Source organism: Melanerpes formicivorus, unplaced genomic scaffold (assembly GCF_026170545.1).
Source record: "Melanerpes formicivorus ecotype bairdi unplaced genomic scaffold, bMelFor1.0.p_v2 SCAF_22, whole genome shotgun sequence".
Classification (NCBI taxonomy): domain Eukaryota; kingdom Metazoa; phylum Chordata; class Aves; order Piciformes; family Picidae; genus Melanerpes; species Melanerpes formicivorus.
Window position 1 is genome coordinate 5,719,803 of NW_027142374.1, and position 15,442 is coordinate 5,735,244.

The following is a 15,442-nucleotide window of genomic DNA, read 5'->3' on the forward strand; positions in this document are numbered from 1 at the left end:
GTTTTTGCACACTAGAATGGGGCCATGGCTGAATCCCTACCCATGGAGGTGTTTAAAATAGGCAGAGATGTGGTGCTGAGGGACATGATTCATGACCAGACTTGGCAGTTAGAGAATGGTTGAACTTGATGATCTTAAAGGTCTTTTCCAACCAAAATGATTCTGTGATTCTATGATTCTCTCTGGAGGCTTAATTTTAAACCTCAGTAGAATACATGTTTTTTTCCCTGACAGCCCAAAGATTCTAATTCAGAATCAGGTTCTACATGACTAATCTTTGATCTTTACATGATTATTTTTAGGCACTTAATTCTGTAGTGTTCTCTTCTCCCTGCTTTTTCTTGCTACCACTCTCCTTCCTTAGCCTTGCTTAGCTTCGGTGGCTGTATTCTGCTGCTTATGTGCTGTGCTGCTAATAAAAATGCTAAGCTCTATTGTCCTCTGTAGATGGTATGTCCTGGCTTAAAACTAGTATCAGAGCTATTACAGGATTTGTATTGCTGGTCAATGAACAAAGGAAATACTAGACTCAAGTCTCTGGAACAGAAGAAATGTTTTCCACATGTTAGTGTTTAGGAGAAGACTTAAATGTTTCAGTATTTTTTGGCTTTAGTTAAAATATAGACTTTATTTTCCCCAACACTGCCACAGGAATGTAGGAATATTGACTTATGGAGACCAACAAATGTAGGAATACTTGTGTATACTTCCAAAGCAGGGTGTATTAGTTTATAAGAAAGGAAAAAGACCATACTTTTAGCATAAACAAGGATCAAGAACATGAGACATAAAGGAGTGATTTTATACACTACTCAGGAAAGACCCTGCATGATTTTATTAATCTCTATTGAATATAAAACGTTGGCAGGTTTGAAATTTGTTGAACTTTCTTCCCAAGTCAGAAAGGATTAGAGCTGAAGGATCAAGTGCCAAATGAAGTTAACAAGCTGAAGTACCCAGTTCTCTTAGACTCTGACAACAACTGTTTTGTTGGCAGCAAATTGTCTTTGGCAAATTCAGCCCTGGTTCTATAGTACTGGGACAGTAAAATATTTAATTGCTACTCCAAATTGGTGATCATTTTTCCAATGGAAACAACGTGCAGTTTGTGTCTCTCTCACAAGCTGTTTGCTCTGTTTCATGTTATGACATCTTTAGATCCAAAACTTGAGCTCTGCTATTAGTAATTTAATATATTGAAATTCTGTTCTGATAAACACCACACCAAAGTACCTGCACTGAATAATGACACTGATCAGACAGCACATTGTTAGCTGGCCATGGAATCCTCTGATAGCATTTGATCTTATCAATGCTGATCAATACCTAAAGGGTAGAGGTGAAGAGGATGGGGCCAGACTATTCTCAGTGATGGCCTGTCATGGGACAAGGTGCAACAGGCACAAACTGGAACCCAGGAGGTTCCATCTGAACAGGAGGAGAAAATTCTTTGCTGTGAGAGTGCCAGAGTCCTGGAGCAGTCTGTCAAGAGAGGTTGTGGAGTCTCCGTCTCTGGAGAGATTCCAAACTCCTCTGATATTGTGACCCTGTGCAAGCTGCTGTGGGTGACCCTGCTTTAGCAGGAGGGTTGAACAGGGTAATCTCCAGAGGTCCGTTCCAGCACCCACCATTCTATGATTCTGTGATTCTGTGAGTCCCTGTTTGGATGATCCAACTTTCCTTTTCCCCTCCTACTAGCACTTGAAACTAATTTCATACAAAGGTGCAGTGCTTTGGTGTGAATAAAAGAATCTGAAATGAATCAGAAGATGAGACATTCTGAGATGAGCAGCTGTGGAAATCAATCAATAAACCAGAAAGTGAGCTGTAGGTAGAGCACATCCAGGTGATAAGGAAATACTTGACTAGAGTAGTTTAATATAAAATACATTTCCAGGCCCTGAGCTATATAAATACTCATCAGACTCAGTTTACATTTTTGCTGCTCATAAGGAGTAAAAGGTTGATTTAGCTCAGTATCACCAGCTGAAAATGCAGCTGGGATTATTTTTCTGTAGCCACCAAATGAGGATTTTCCTTTCTGTGTTCCCAAGTGTAAATCATTGAGCTTTACTTCATTGCATGGTCCTGTGAATTGCTCATATGGGCTGTTCAAAGAAAAGACTGTGGCACCATCACTTTCACATCGTCCAACCCAGTGTCCTTCCACTCTCATTGAGAAGGGAATGATGGATGCTTGATGTTGTTGTTAGTGCTGCCATAAAACAGGGCAGCTCACAGGATGCAGCTTCAAATCCTTTGTACATGCTGAGACGCAAGGCAGTGAGATGCTACCAGTGAAAGGTGTTGGGATAGACTGGTGATTTACATCCTGAGGTATGGAGTCAGGTCTGGTCTTAAGGCAAAGAGCAAAACAACGAATTCCCTAAGACAGCATTTTCAGGCATCATAAAACCCTTCCTTCTTTAAACCAACCAACCAACAAACAAACAAACCAAGTATCTAATTAATTAAACATATTTTATGCAAGGGCCTCGTGTCTTTAAAACAGCATCTTGAACTTGAAAACTAACTAGTTTGGAGGAAAAAAAGGGGAATAGCTTTAGGTCACCTCCTTGTTCTTGATTAATGCAGTCCATTTCTTTGCAGGTTTTAAACCTCACTGCTCTATTTATCCCTCTCATTGCCACATAGGAAAGGTGAAGTACACCTCTGAGAAACTGACTACAACATGCTGCTACAGGTGTGTATTTTGTCCTCCTAATCACTTTCAGAAAAAGACAGTATTTGTTTAAGGGAAAATAATCTGACCAAATAGTGATTTTTTAAAGAATTTCCGTTTAAAGAGACACTGCAAGACTAACGCTTCCATATGAACAGATCTCTCCTCACGTTGCTAAGAACACTTTCCAATCTGCAATTTAAAAGCTTTCAGTGACTACTTTTCACTATTTATGCTCTTCATTCACTTTTTGCCTTCATTTTCCAGTCTTGTGACTGAGCAAATCTGGTCAGTTTTGCTCGCTCAGTACAGCTCGCATCCTTCTCCTCCTGTCCTGCTGTAGCTTGTGGCCTGTATTTGAGGCTACAACCATCCTCAAGAGAAGCCACTTCTCTTATAAGTAGGATTTAATTATTTTTATTAACAAAAGCCACATTTTTAAGCCTAAACTATTTGACTGTGTCCCTTTGAAAAAGGAAATCATTTGGGACAATCTATTTTTCAAACCACTTTCTAAATCCCTGCCCCAAAGAGCAAATTCTGTCTGTTCCTTTGCTGAATGAGCACAGGGTTTTTAAGGAAGATGTAAAGATAAAATGTAAGAGTCCCCCCAGATCCCAGCTGCTGAGTTCCAGCTGCACCTCTTATGACCAGCTGCTTCTCTTGCTTTTTTTTCAGGGCTGTGGAAAACAATTTCTGTTGGCTACATCAAAGTGTAGTAGCAGATTTCCCTTTGGAAGTCAGAGCCTGCTTCAAACGTCTCTTTAAGTCCTGCATGTTTGGAGACTTGGGTCGGACGAGGTGGAGGCCTCTTCGTTTCTCCCCATTGCAGCTCCCAATCATCCTGCTAACCTCCTGGCAAAGCTGTTGGAAGGCTTCATGCACTCCCTCACAGTTCTCCCGGGCTGATACTTCATAGTAAGTACCTCCCAGTTCACTGGCCAGCTGGAGGCCTTCTTTGGAGGACACTTGCCTGGCTCGCAGGAGGTCGCCTTTGTTGGCCATCAGGAGCAGGGGGATGTTAGCGTTGGGGTGGATCTTGCGGATGTGCTGGTGGAGGGGCCGGATGACTCGGTAGCTCTCATAGTCTGTGATGGAGTAAACAAAAACGAAGCCATCTGCCCAGTAGATTGACCGGTTTATCTGCTCCTGGCAGCAGATGCTGTCAGTGTCATCCTGCAGGCAAATCCAAGAGGTGTGAGGTTAGAAAGCTGAGAACGAGGAGCAGACAGGGCAAACAGTCATGCAACGTGATAGCTTCTCGGAGCTTTGCTTTAACCTAACAATTCTATGATTTTATGATTCTAGAACCTATGGCTGTTTCTCAGGGGACAAGCACAAACCCCTCTGACTGCTGGGGAATGTACCAGAGAAAGGAGAAATTTTGCCCCTCTATTCAGCATTGGTGATGTCATACCTCAAATATTTGGTTCTGTTTTGGGCTCCTCACTCCAAGAAGGACATTGAGGAGCTGGAGCAGGTCCAGAGAAGGGCAACAAAGCTGGTGAAGGGTCTGGAGAACAGGGCTGGTGAGGAGCAGCTGGGGGAACTGGGCTTGTTCAGCCTGGAGAAAAGGAGGCTGAGGGGAGACCTTCTGGCTCTCTGCAACTCCCTGAAAGGAGGTTGGAGTGAGGTGGGAATTGGGCTCTTCTCCTTATTATCAGATGATAGAACAAGAGGAAATGGCCTCAGGTGGTGCCAGGGGAGGTTGAGGTAAGATATTAAGAAAAATTTCTTTCCTGCAAGAGTGGTCAGGCGTTGGAACAAGCTACTGAGGGAGGTGGTAGAGTCACCATCCCTGGAGGTGTTCAAGGAATGTGCGGACATGGCACTTTGGGACATGGTTTAATGGCCATGGTGGTGTTAGGTCAACTGGACTCAATGATCTTAGAGGTCTTTTCTAACAGAAACAATTCTATGGTTCCATGAAATTTCCCCTGTGACAGTAACATATTACAGGTAAGCAGCAATGTGGACAGGGGCCAGAGCCAATTAGTTGAAAATGAGAGAGCAGCCAAAGCAGTGGCAGTGAAAATTTTGTTCTGTATTCCATTGTGCTAAACCAGTGTGACAGCAACCTGTGTTTTTATAGTGGATAAAATTATGATGGTCATGGCAAGAGCTTTATAAAATTCACTACTGCAAGTGAACAATTGTCCCCCAAGGTGTTTTTTTCAGGGCTTTTTCTATTTCTCTGTTTACTATCTCCACAGATTGAGGGTTCTCAGTAACTCTGTTTTTTCTGCCATGTAGGTCTCCAGATACTCAAAAGGCAAAGCTCCTTTGAAAAAGCAATTTCTAACAAATAACCAATTACTGGAGCTGAAAATGTGGCAAGGTCTCACTGCTCATTTGTGCAGCAGCAATGGGTTTATATTATTGTTTTGTTGCTCACACATTTGCTCAGCCCATCACCACTCCCACTCAGCCAGCCATAACAATCCTCAGAGCTGCGAATATAAAACTGAACACAGTCCTGTGGGCTTGAAAAGACATCAGCTCACTTTTCAAAATGAAGCTATTTTCAGCTAATCCTCTACTCTTTGTTGTCTATGCTGGCCTGTAACCCAGTCAGAGAGGGAGATCCATGCTGCAGCTACTGCCAGTATGCTTGGTTTGTACAAACTGGCATTCATAGAACAATGGAATTCCTCTAAATACAGGTTTTCTGGAACTTTGTAATTCCTTTCACATCCAACAAGGCACCAAGGATATTCAATATTCAGCTCCTGATGCATTGGAGAGGAATGAGAGGCTTTTGTGCATTTAGGGGGAGTTCAACAGCTTGAATACAGAGCCCAAAGTCTTTTTATTGTTATTACTAAATTCTGGCCAAGAAATCCTCAGCAAGCCCTTCAGAACATATGTTCCATTATCTATAGAATATATATGTTCCATTCACATCCATTTTAACAGAGTTTGTGTGTTCTCAGCAATCTCCCCAAACAGATCACTTATATTAAGATGTGTAAATATGAATTATAAAGCCTAAATTCAGGAAGCAGAGGTGGAAAAGAACAAGCAAAAGTGATCATCTCATTAGTGGTAGATGAGACAGTAAAAGCAGGACTGCTGACAAGGCTCTTCTGTGAGCAGGAAGAGGAATTTCTGAGGGCTCAGGCTATAAATTAGGCTCATAACTTTCAACAGGAGTTCTGCTAACTGTGTTTCAGTATTGCCAACAGACACTGGTTCATCACACCTAGTAGTTCTTTGCTCACAGTAACTCTTAACTCCTGTTAGCAGGTAAATGGTTTAACAGATGCTCTTATCATGCCTCTATCTCTCCCCAAACCCTCAACCCCCAAACCCAGCAGAGTTGCACACAAATGAAGAGAGCCTCACCAGCAGTCTTGCATAAAAAGTTAACGAGTGGGAATTGAAGCCAGGACAGGGCAGACTGTGGGAAGAAGGGCAATTTGCACTGTTGGTGCCTGGGTTGCACCCAATCTGTAGATAATTAGCCACCCTTCATGTCCTGCTAGCCTCTTTTCACCAGCAAACTCCTTTCACGGGGAAAAAGAACTAATTGCTCTGGCAAGCGTTTGAAAATGGTTTTGGAGAAGGTGTAGACCCAGAGAGCCCTAATGAGCAGAAATTCCCTGTTACTCCAGCTAGGCCCACCCAGTAGTGAGCTGGATGGATAATCCCCCCTGGAATGCTTTATTCAGGAAAATCAAAGGCTAATGGGCTACTTTTTAAATGGAAATCTCTGCTCCAGGATGAATTCTGAAACACACACAGTTATTTGCTGTGCAGAGACCAGGCAGCAATGAACTGCCTAACAAAATCAGTTTCTGTTTGCTTCAGTCTCTCCGTTAAATATTCACATTTCCGGTGTGGCTAGAATCCTGAGGGATTCCACATGACTTCCTCCCCTTCCTGAGAGCAAGAAACTCTTTTCCTCAAGGATTTTAACAGAAAAATCCAACCTATTCTCAGTCTGAGTAAGTCTTTTTCAGGAATAGTCCCTTCAAATTATTTCAGATACATCATTTGATGCAAACAGATGGAGGCTAAGATAAGTGTGTCTGTGGGAAGTGTTGAAACAGTGCAGACCTTTGTTTGGGACAAAGGAAATGAAATACTGACTACATTAAAATAATTCCTGATTAAGAAACCTCAGCTGCTGGCATTACTAAACTTTGTGGAGCTCCTGTCACAGAACTGTAGGGCACAGTCTCAATTAAAACAAAGAAACTGGAAAATAAACATATATCTGGGGTGAAAGAGGGAATTAAATCCTTTCACTCTCTCCTTTCTCCATGGGATACAACAGAGAGGGCATTCCCTTTGTTAAGTCTTTATCAGGCAGTCCCAATTGTGGCTAATCACCACCCACAGCTCTTCTTTGCAGGTCCCCTCTAAGCAAGCTGGCACAGGGCCTTTGTATTTGGAGGACTTCCATAGCAGCTTTTGTTTGCTTTTTAGTGCCCAGAGTAAATGAGAGGTCTTCTCCTCTGCTCTGTGCAACCCCAAAAGCATCAGTGTGAAACTTTGTCAAAGCTTTCTGCTTAAATCTACCCCCAGTCATCAGAAAAAAACAGAAATGGAAACTGAGGCTGTGGGAGCTCCCCTTCTGTAAACTCAGGATGGGACAGTTCTGCAGCACAGAAATGAGCCCAGGTGCTCATGGGTCCCTGCAGACAAAACCAGGTATGTAAAGCTGTCCAGGGCTAGCCTCAGAGAGTATCAGAGAAGGCAGTGTTCCCATCCAGACAGATATCTGAGCTTAGATTGAGGTTAAGGCTGAACCAAGAAGTTTAGGTTTGATAATAACAAGAAGACACCTAATTTTATCATGAAACCTCAGCTACTCTACATGAATTGTTACTCTCAAATTTAGTACAAATAAATATTATATTTCCTGCTGCTTGGACACTATTTTCATCCTTTTTCTGTATGTGAAGCAGATCTCAAAGCAAAAAAAAAACCAACATCTTAATCTTAGATCTTGCTTGGAAAAATATTACTAGAAGTAGATTCCTAGTTTAATATTAAACTGAGAAAAGGTAAGGAAACCACTGAAAACCACCCTAGCTGGAAATGACAACTGCTGTGAGGCCTGTCCCCTTGGAAAGAAACACCTTTTATTGATTCTGGGTGTGTAGAAAGGTCCAAGATGAGCCTCTAGGCAGGTGAGTTGTCTGCCATCTGGGGACAAAAAACCCTTGACAAAAATAAATAAATAAATAAAACAGTCAAGGAGCTTGCAGAAGTGAGCCAGATGATGATTTTACTGCTGGGGTTTAGGCTGGGGATGCAGTAATGTGTTTGAAACAGCTTTAATTTCAACTTACTCTTAAAGGAGCCTGATTTAACCTCTTCAAGGGCTTGTTTTGGTGGGGCTTAAGGTGGGCCCTTTAGTCTTCATTTGGTCAAGCCCAGGTATTTTTCTGCTGATAAGTGGAGTTACTTACAGATGAAAGTGCTGGTGACAAACAAGAGCCACTAACAGTGTGGTAAAGTACCAGTACACCAAGCAGGTATTTACCTCCAGTGAAACAAAGGGAGTATCCTGCACCTGGAGAGAGATCTGTTCCCCATCTATGGTGAACTTCCTTGAATACAAAGCACCTGGTGGAAAAGTAAAATCATTAGTGAGTGACTGCAGCACAGAAGAAAAAGTTCATAAAGCTCTTTGGGATTTGTGTGAGCTTATCAGAGTTCAGTTGCAATCCCCAAAGACTAGACACTCACTTCAGGTTAATCTGAATGACATATTCAGGGCTAAAGACTAGTTCAAGCTATCTAGGAGTGATTCAGCTCTAATAAAACCATTACTAGCCTGGACTTGAACTTTATTGTGTTATTGCAAGTTAAGTGACTATGATAACTTCAGTTTGGATCTTATGAATGATCCATAGCATTGACCTCTAATGTACTGGAGAGTAAAGAACTTGGATTAACAGGCATATCAGCTAGTAACAATAATGCCATCACGCCAGGAAATCGTCTTTGATTCAATGAAACAGGTAGTTTCATTCCAGTGGAAAAGAGCATGAGCTTACAGAAACATGTGCAATACAAGGAGATTTAGTACAGCAAAGTGTCCTGGTCTCAGCTGGGATAGAGTTAATTTTCTTCCTAGTAACTGCACCTGAATCCAACATTATTTTTCCACTTAAAAGTGAGGAAAAACTTCTTGGCTGTGAAGGTTCTGGAGCCCTGGAGCAGCCTGCCCAGAGAGGTTGTGGAGTCTCCTTTCTGGAGAGATTCCAAACCCACCTGGATATTGTGATCCTGGGCAACCTGCTGTGGGTGACCCTGCTTTAGCAGGGTGGAACAGACTAGATGATCATCAGAGGTCCCTTCCAAGCCCCACCATGCTGGGATTCTGAGGTTGTCATGCTATGTTTTAATTCTGAGCCTGTGAGGTAATCTAGCCCTTCTGGAACATACACATAAATATAAAATTATTGTTCTGGAAAACAGATCATATTTTGAGATGAAAAAGGATACTCTTTTATGGCAGACACTACACCCCTAAAATGAGACCAGACAACATAGAACTGCTTAATTTGAATAAGACCTTTAAGATCATTGAGTCCAACCATTATCTAACACTACCTACTCTATTCCTCTCTGTGATGCAGGTACTTCCAGCCACTGCCTGCACTCTGCCTTACACCCAGTTGAAAGAGAAGCATGGTTGAGTGCTCACAAATACACTGCCACCTGTTTCTTATTTCTGGCATATTTGTTTCTTCTGCATCATGGCTGTTGGGCTGGTGGCTTAATGAGAAAAGCATGTGGTTCTCAGCAATGTTTCTGGCAGCAATCCACTGCAAAGCTCCAAAGTCTAACTTAATGTACAGCCTCCCATAGAAGAGATAGAGGAAAAGAAAGAGAAATAGTGCAGCCAACCATCAAGGTTACCTAGGGTCAGCGAGAGGGAGCTGTAGGAAGGAGCTTTCAGATTGTGTTTCATCAGACAAGCAGAGATCAAAGGTGTCTTGTACTGCCATCTCCTTTCCTAACTCATTGTTCTCAATTCATTAGGCATCTCCAAAACAAAGCAATCACTGCTTTGACTTTGTCCTCTTTCACCCAAAAACTGTGAGATGGTCTATGTTTGGAATGTGCTAGCAGGTATAGAATCACAGAATAGAATCATAGAATTGTTTTGGTTCAAAAAGACCTCTAAGGCCATTGAGTTCCACCACTGACCTGACAGCACCATGGCCATTAAACCATGTCCCAAAGTACCATGCCCACACATTTCTTGAACATTTCCAGGGATGGTGACTCCACCACCTCCCTGGGCAGCCTGTTCCAATGCCTGACTACACTTACAGAAAAGAAATTGTTTCTGATATCCAACCTAAACCAGCCCTGGCACAGTTTCAGGCCATTTCCTTGCATTCTGTCACCTGCTAGGAGGGAGAAGAGACCAACCCTCACCTCACTGCAGCCCCCTTTAAGGCTGGTGTACATAGATCCCTTCTGGCCAGTACTGTTGGCACTTTATTGGAACAGAGAATTAAACAGGTCACACGAACTTATCCTCTCAGGTGTGAGGATTAAATAAGAAATGCAGCAGAAGCAGTTTGCGTGGTCACTTTACTTCTCTAGTGGGGAGAAGACTTTGATTTGGAAGTCTCCCTTGTCCTAAAAGGCTCTGAAAACAGGGAGTACACAGAAAAAGTTCCAAACTGCCTTTTATGCACTTTGGAATTCCTCTGGCTTCCCTGAGGTTGCAGAGAGAGCAGCATTGGGTTTCTGTGGTTTGGTCGATATGCAAGTTGTTTCTGGAGCCTGCATATTAGTATAGGTATGTCCCCAAGCAAACCTTTTACTCTGATCCTTTTCCATCAAGCTGGGGAAAAAAAATAGCTAAAAGGATCATAAATAATGAGCCTTTGATTTATTGCTTTCATAGCTCGAGGCTATTAACTGAAAATATGCACCTTATGGACATCTAACACTGCTTGGCTTTCCTGTAATATGCAGCAGTCACAAAGCAGAGCAGATTTCTTTTCAAGCTATCTGCAGCACTGCAGTAGAAAGCAGACTCACCAGTATTGGCTTCATAGTCTCCAATAAATCTCTTGGTAAGAAAGCGCACAACCAGGGCTGTAAAACAGTGAAAAAAGCATGGGGCTGTAATGGGAACCAAAATCAATCTTTGCAGAACACATGTAGTATCTTACTGGAAGAGTTAGTATAATATGAAACCAAGTTAATCTTTGACTTGCTCACATATTGTTCTGCAAATGCTTCTCTCAGCACTCACAGGAAAAGATCTGGGGCCAGGCTGTGGTAGCTAATGGAGAGTTTTTTGCATGTCCTGCTGGAATTACCGCTCAGATTCAGTGTGGCTGTTCAGTGCAAGGTACAGAGGGATGTTTGTTGGGATTGCAGGTATAACAACCTCACCTTTGGTTGGAAATCACTTAGATAAAGAGCAACAAGCCAGTAAACTGAAACTAAGTCAAATTCCACATTTAAGAGCTCAGTGTCATGTAAGAAGTGAGGGTGATGGATGTAACAGCTCTTCCCAGCATTACAAATCCTCAGCCCTCCTCATGAAACCCATTAGTGATATCTAATCACATCCAGCAGACAAACCCCATGTGCTCTGCACACATGGGTCATGCTGCAGCATCCCGGCCCTGCCTATTCCCCTTAATCTGTGGTGCTTTCTTACAGTGCTGGATTAGAGCATTTCCCTTTTTCTTGGTCACTTTATAACACTTAAAATCCCATTGTGGCAGCTTCTATTCCTGCAGTGCTTTCAGCTCAGCAGATTCCTAATCATTTGCAAAGCCACTTGGTTAATGGCTAAACAAAAGGGTTTGTTCTGCAAACAACTCCATCATGGATTTCATTTACAGTATGTTTTTTCTCACAGTGGATACTGGGTCACCTCTTTAGTGGCTTTAAATAAAATGGACTGTGCAGCTACCTTCAACAAACTACATATGAAAATGTGGCTGCTTCAAATCCAAACCAATGTTTTAGGATCAGAGAATCATACAGTTGTTTTGGTTGGAAAAAAACCTCTAAGATCAAGTCTAAGACTATGTCTGGTAGAACCTCAGATCTGGCCTTAATAATTTCCAAAATCACAAACCATACATTCAGAAGAAATATTGCTTGCTTTACCCTCTCTCCTTTTCCTTTCCTTTGAAAAATAATACAAGAAGACACATCTTGCATGCTGTTATGTGTCTGCAGAACATAAAACATTTACAACAGGTGAACAAAACCTACTGGTCCCATTTTGTGAGTGTGGAAATTTAGCCAGAGTTAAATTTGCACAAGACTAAGTAGAATCATTTGTAAGCACGGAGCTCTCAAGGCAGTGCCCTTTCCTCTTCACTCCCTCATGTTGGCTGTTCACACTAGCCTACAGCAAATCCCACCTCACAGATTGTTCAGCATTTTCAAATCAAAAAAGTAACTTCAGATGTTCAAGCTGCCACAGATAAGAGTTTTCACAGCCTTGGGTGTACCCGAGTTGCAAAGGAGCTCATAAGGATAGTGGGAAGGAAAAGCACAGAGCTACACCTGTGGACTTACCTGTCTTGCCAACGCTACTGCCACCCAGCACCACCAGCTTGATGATTTTGTTGGGCACACAGTCTAAGACAGGATACTCTGGTATGGGAAGCAAAAGAAAGTTAGTAGAATACTGTGACATAGTATCCTGAGAGATGAGACGCATGCCAGAAATGAGAGCTCTTCAACTCCACGAGGAGTTGGGGGAGAAAAGAAAGAAAACAGCTTCTCGGCGTCTGTTCTTGGCTGTAGATCCTTGGATAGAGAAGCCTTCTCATTTCATTTAAGTAGTTTTCCTGAGGAATGTCAGAGTGACTGGCCTCCTCTTCCCGCTGCCTCTGCTCAGACAGCAACTTTGGAAAGCAAAAGGAAACTTTTTGATCAGCCCCCGTGAAAACTGACTCCTCCATTCCCCAGCCAATCACAAGTGAAACCATGACATTCCTCCAGCCGGGCACCAGCCTGTCCCTCCATCAACCACGCTCCCTCGCTTGCTGCTTTATCTCTCCCCACTGCCTGTTTTATGTGCTGCCCCTTGGCTCTTTGCTCAAACGAGATTCTTCTGGTTTACAGTCATCAGGGGAGTGTTTGCAGCCAGATACGCTCACGCCCGTGCTCTGCTCTCATGCCACTTGGAATAATCCCGTTCTGCCTGTCCACTTCCTTTGCATTTTCAATTGGATTCATGCTCTGTTGTTCTCCCTGTCTTATTGTGTCCTGCAGTTGGGCCCCTTCAGAGCACTGCAGCTGATGGGACACTTGAGGAAAACGTATTTCCACCCCCAACCCCCCCTCAGTTTTCAGGCAGCTGTAGGTTGTTCCAAAATACTAGCTCACATATGTACCCTCCAAGATACATTTGATCTGCTGCTTTATACGTGTTGTTAGTCTAAATGGCCTGCTGGAATGTGGCTTTGCACTGGGTTGGGACACTGCAGTTTCTCCAAACATGGAAAAAGTGAATTTAAAGGCTGGTGACAGACTTGGGAAGGCTGAGGAAGGACTCGGTGGAGGAAGCCAGACAGAGGGAATGAAGAAAGAAAGACTTCTATAGGAGAACTCAGCATAGTTTTAAGACAGCTGGCGGCTACAAGGTCTGGTGGGATGACAGCATGTAACCATACACTCGCTACAATCAACTCCCAGTTATCAAAGATAATGGGGGGGGAAGAGAAAAAAGGGGAAGAGCAGTGGGGAGGGAATAAAGCAAAACTGTAAATAATAAAAACCAGATGCAAAATAAACTACAGAAAATACAGCTAGAACATTTATCTTTGAAAGACTTCTCCCCCTGTAGAGAGGGGCAAGAGCAGCTTGGAGCAGCTTTAGGAAGCAGGGGCAAGAGGTGAGCCTGACAGGCAGTGTACCCCTGAGATATGTTCTCTGTCACACTGCGTGGGAGACACGGATATGAGCAGAGAGAAGCTCCACAAGCTAATCCACCCACAGATAATAGGGCCCAGAGGATGCAGATTTTCTCTGTCTTCTGAACACTCCTAGCAGGCAGAAAGTAGAGATGGCTCATTGCATAGAGAGTCCAGCCACTTTCACACCTTTGCCTTCAGTCACAGAATCATAGAATCACAGAATCATAGAATGCATTGGGTTGGAAGACACCTTTGAAGGCCATCTAGTCCAACCCTCCTGGGACATGTGCAACCAGAGCAGGTAGCTCAGAGCCCCATCAAGCCCAACCTTGAATGTTTCCATGGCATATACATCAAGTTCTCCCCAGCAGGTTTTGAGAGGCCAGGGGCATGGTTGTGTGCTAGCACAAAAGGATGGGAAGTCAGGCCACGTCTCTAGATTAGTGTAGATTTCTATGCCAAAAAGGATTCTTCAAAGACTGGAACAGACTGTCCAGGGAATTTGTTGAATCACCATCCCTGGATATATTGAAAAGCTGTTTAGATATGGTGCTCAAGGAGATGGTGTAGTAGTGGCCCTGCTAGAGTTAGATAATGGTGGCACTTGATTATCTTAAAGGTCTTTTCCAACCATGGTGATTCTGTGGTTAATACCCTCTTCCCTGGGGGACTCATTGTCAAATGATGCAAATTTCCACACCAGCATCACAGAGGACATGCTGAGTGAACAGGCTTTAGAAGAATCCAGCTGTGGTGTGCAGCAGGCCAGCAAAATAAGCACATGATTCACATGATTTATGGTAATGTCACTTTTCTAAAGCTGTTCCCCCTTGAAAAACTACCTTCTGAAGCAGAGCTGCTGTGTAAGCACTGAGTGTTTATTACTTTGATCATCATGAAAATCAGCTGATGAAGAGGTGGAACAAAATGTCTGGAGGGCTGCTCAGCTCATGATACTGGGAAGGAGCCACCAGATCCTGTGTCTTTTGGGACACAGCCTCTGTATGAATGGTTTTCAGTTCTCTCAGTGTAGATGTGCTTCCAGATTTTTGTGGAAACCCAAGCACTGAAAACTCCTTTCCAGGAAATTTCATTACCAGGGTGCTTTAATCTCAGACAAGTTTTGTAAGAGCAGGCAAGAAGAGAGGAGGAATAGGAAAAACACTCAAAGTCTTGTGGTCAATTAACAGGGCACTTTGAAACGTGTTATTGAGCTGAACACATTATAAATGTCTGCCTCTCTTAAGTGTAGGATGCTGGAACCTTTGCTACCATTTGCTATTAAAAGCACATGTTAGTGAGTAAGACAAAAGTATTCATCACAATAGTTCTCCTAAAAGAGCAAACAGTAATCTATCTACCAGCTTCTAGATGGCCGGAAGAGTTTCATCCCAGGAGAAGATAAAAAGCCAGATAAATTGAGCAAGATCACAGAGAATATTCTGCATGAACAAAGATGTTCCTAGAAGAACACAGATCTGCTGGCTTGCTCTGAAAGAGAGGCAGCATGATCAACAGAAACAGAGGTTAAAGTCCTTCTGGGCAACCAAATGCTGTACTAGTGCTGAAAAACTCCAGAAGGATCTCACAAAAGCAAGTGAGTGCACATAAAGTTGGTGGGTGAGCTTTAATCTAGGTAAATGTAAGTCATCTAAGGAAAAAGAATGTAAACTGTGCTTAAATGATGCTGAACTTGGACACAGCATTCATAAATTAGGGAAGAGACCTTAGAGTCCTCACTGACAGTACACACCCATCAGCTCAGTATGCAACAGCAGCACAAAAAGCCCACAAAAGGTTGGATATCCTGGGAAGGGGAATGGAGAAGAATCATAGAATCATAGAATATTAGAAGTTGGAAGGGACCTCCAGAGATCATTGAGTCCAA

The 15,442-nt window shown here is 42.9% G+C and overlaps 1 protein-coding gene across 1 annotated transcript; it reads right to left on the minus strand.

Annotated features, from left to right (window-relative positions):
- Positions 1-570: 570 nt before the first annotated feature.
- LOC137447950 (ras-like protein family member 11A-like) lies at positions 571-12,843 on the minus strand. The gene is made up of 4 exons (XM_068151966.1): positions 12,209-12,843; positions 10,703-10,759; positions 8,178-8,260; positions 571-3,859 (listed from the first exon to the last, which is right to left on the minus strand). Exons 1-4 carry the CDS (start codon positions 12,351-12,353, stop codon positions 3,392-3,394), a joined length of 753 nt encoding a protein of 250 aa, XP_068008067.1. The 5' UTR covers positions 12,354-12,843; the 3' UTR covers positions 571-3,391.
- Between the last annotated feature and the right edge of the window lie 2,599 nt (positions 12,844-15,442).

Excerpts from the sequence above, each read along its gene's own strand:
- LOC137447950 (XM_068151966.1), bottom strand. The coding sequence starts at position 12,353 with ATGCGTCTCATCTCTCAGGATACTATGTCACAGTATTCTACTAACTTT. Across the intron at positions 10,760-12,208 it reads CAGTAGCGTTGGCAAGACAG|CCCTGGTTGTGCGCTTTCTT; the intron begins GTAAGTCCACAG and ends ACTGTTTTACAG. Across the intron at positions 3,860-8,177 it reads CTCCCTTTGTTTCACTGGAG|GATGACACTGACAGCATCTG; the intron begins GTAAATACCTGC and ends ATTTGCCTGCAG.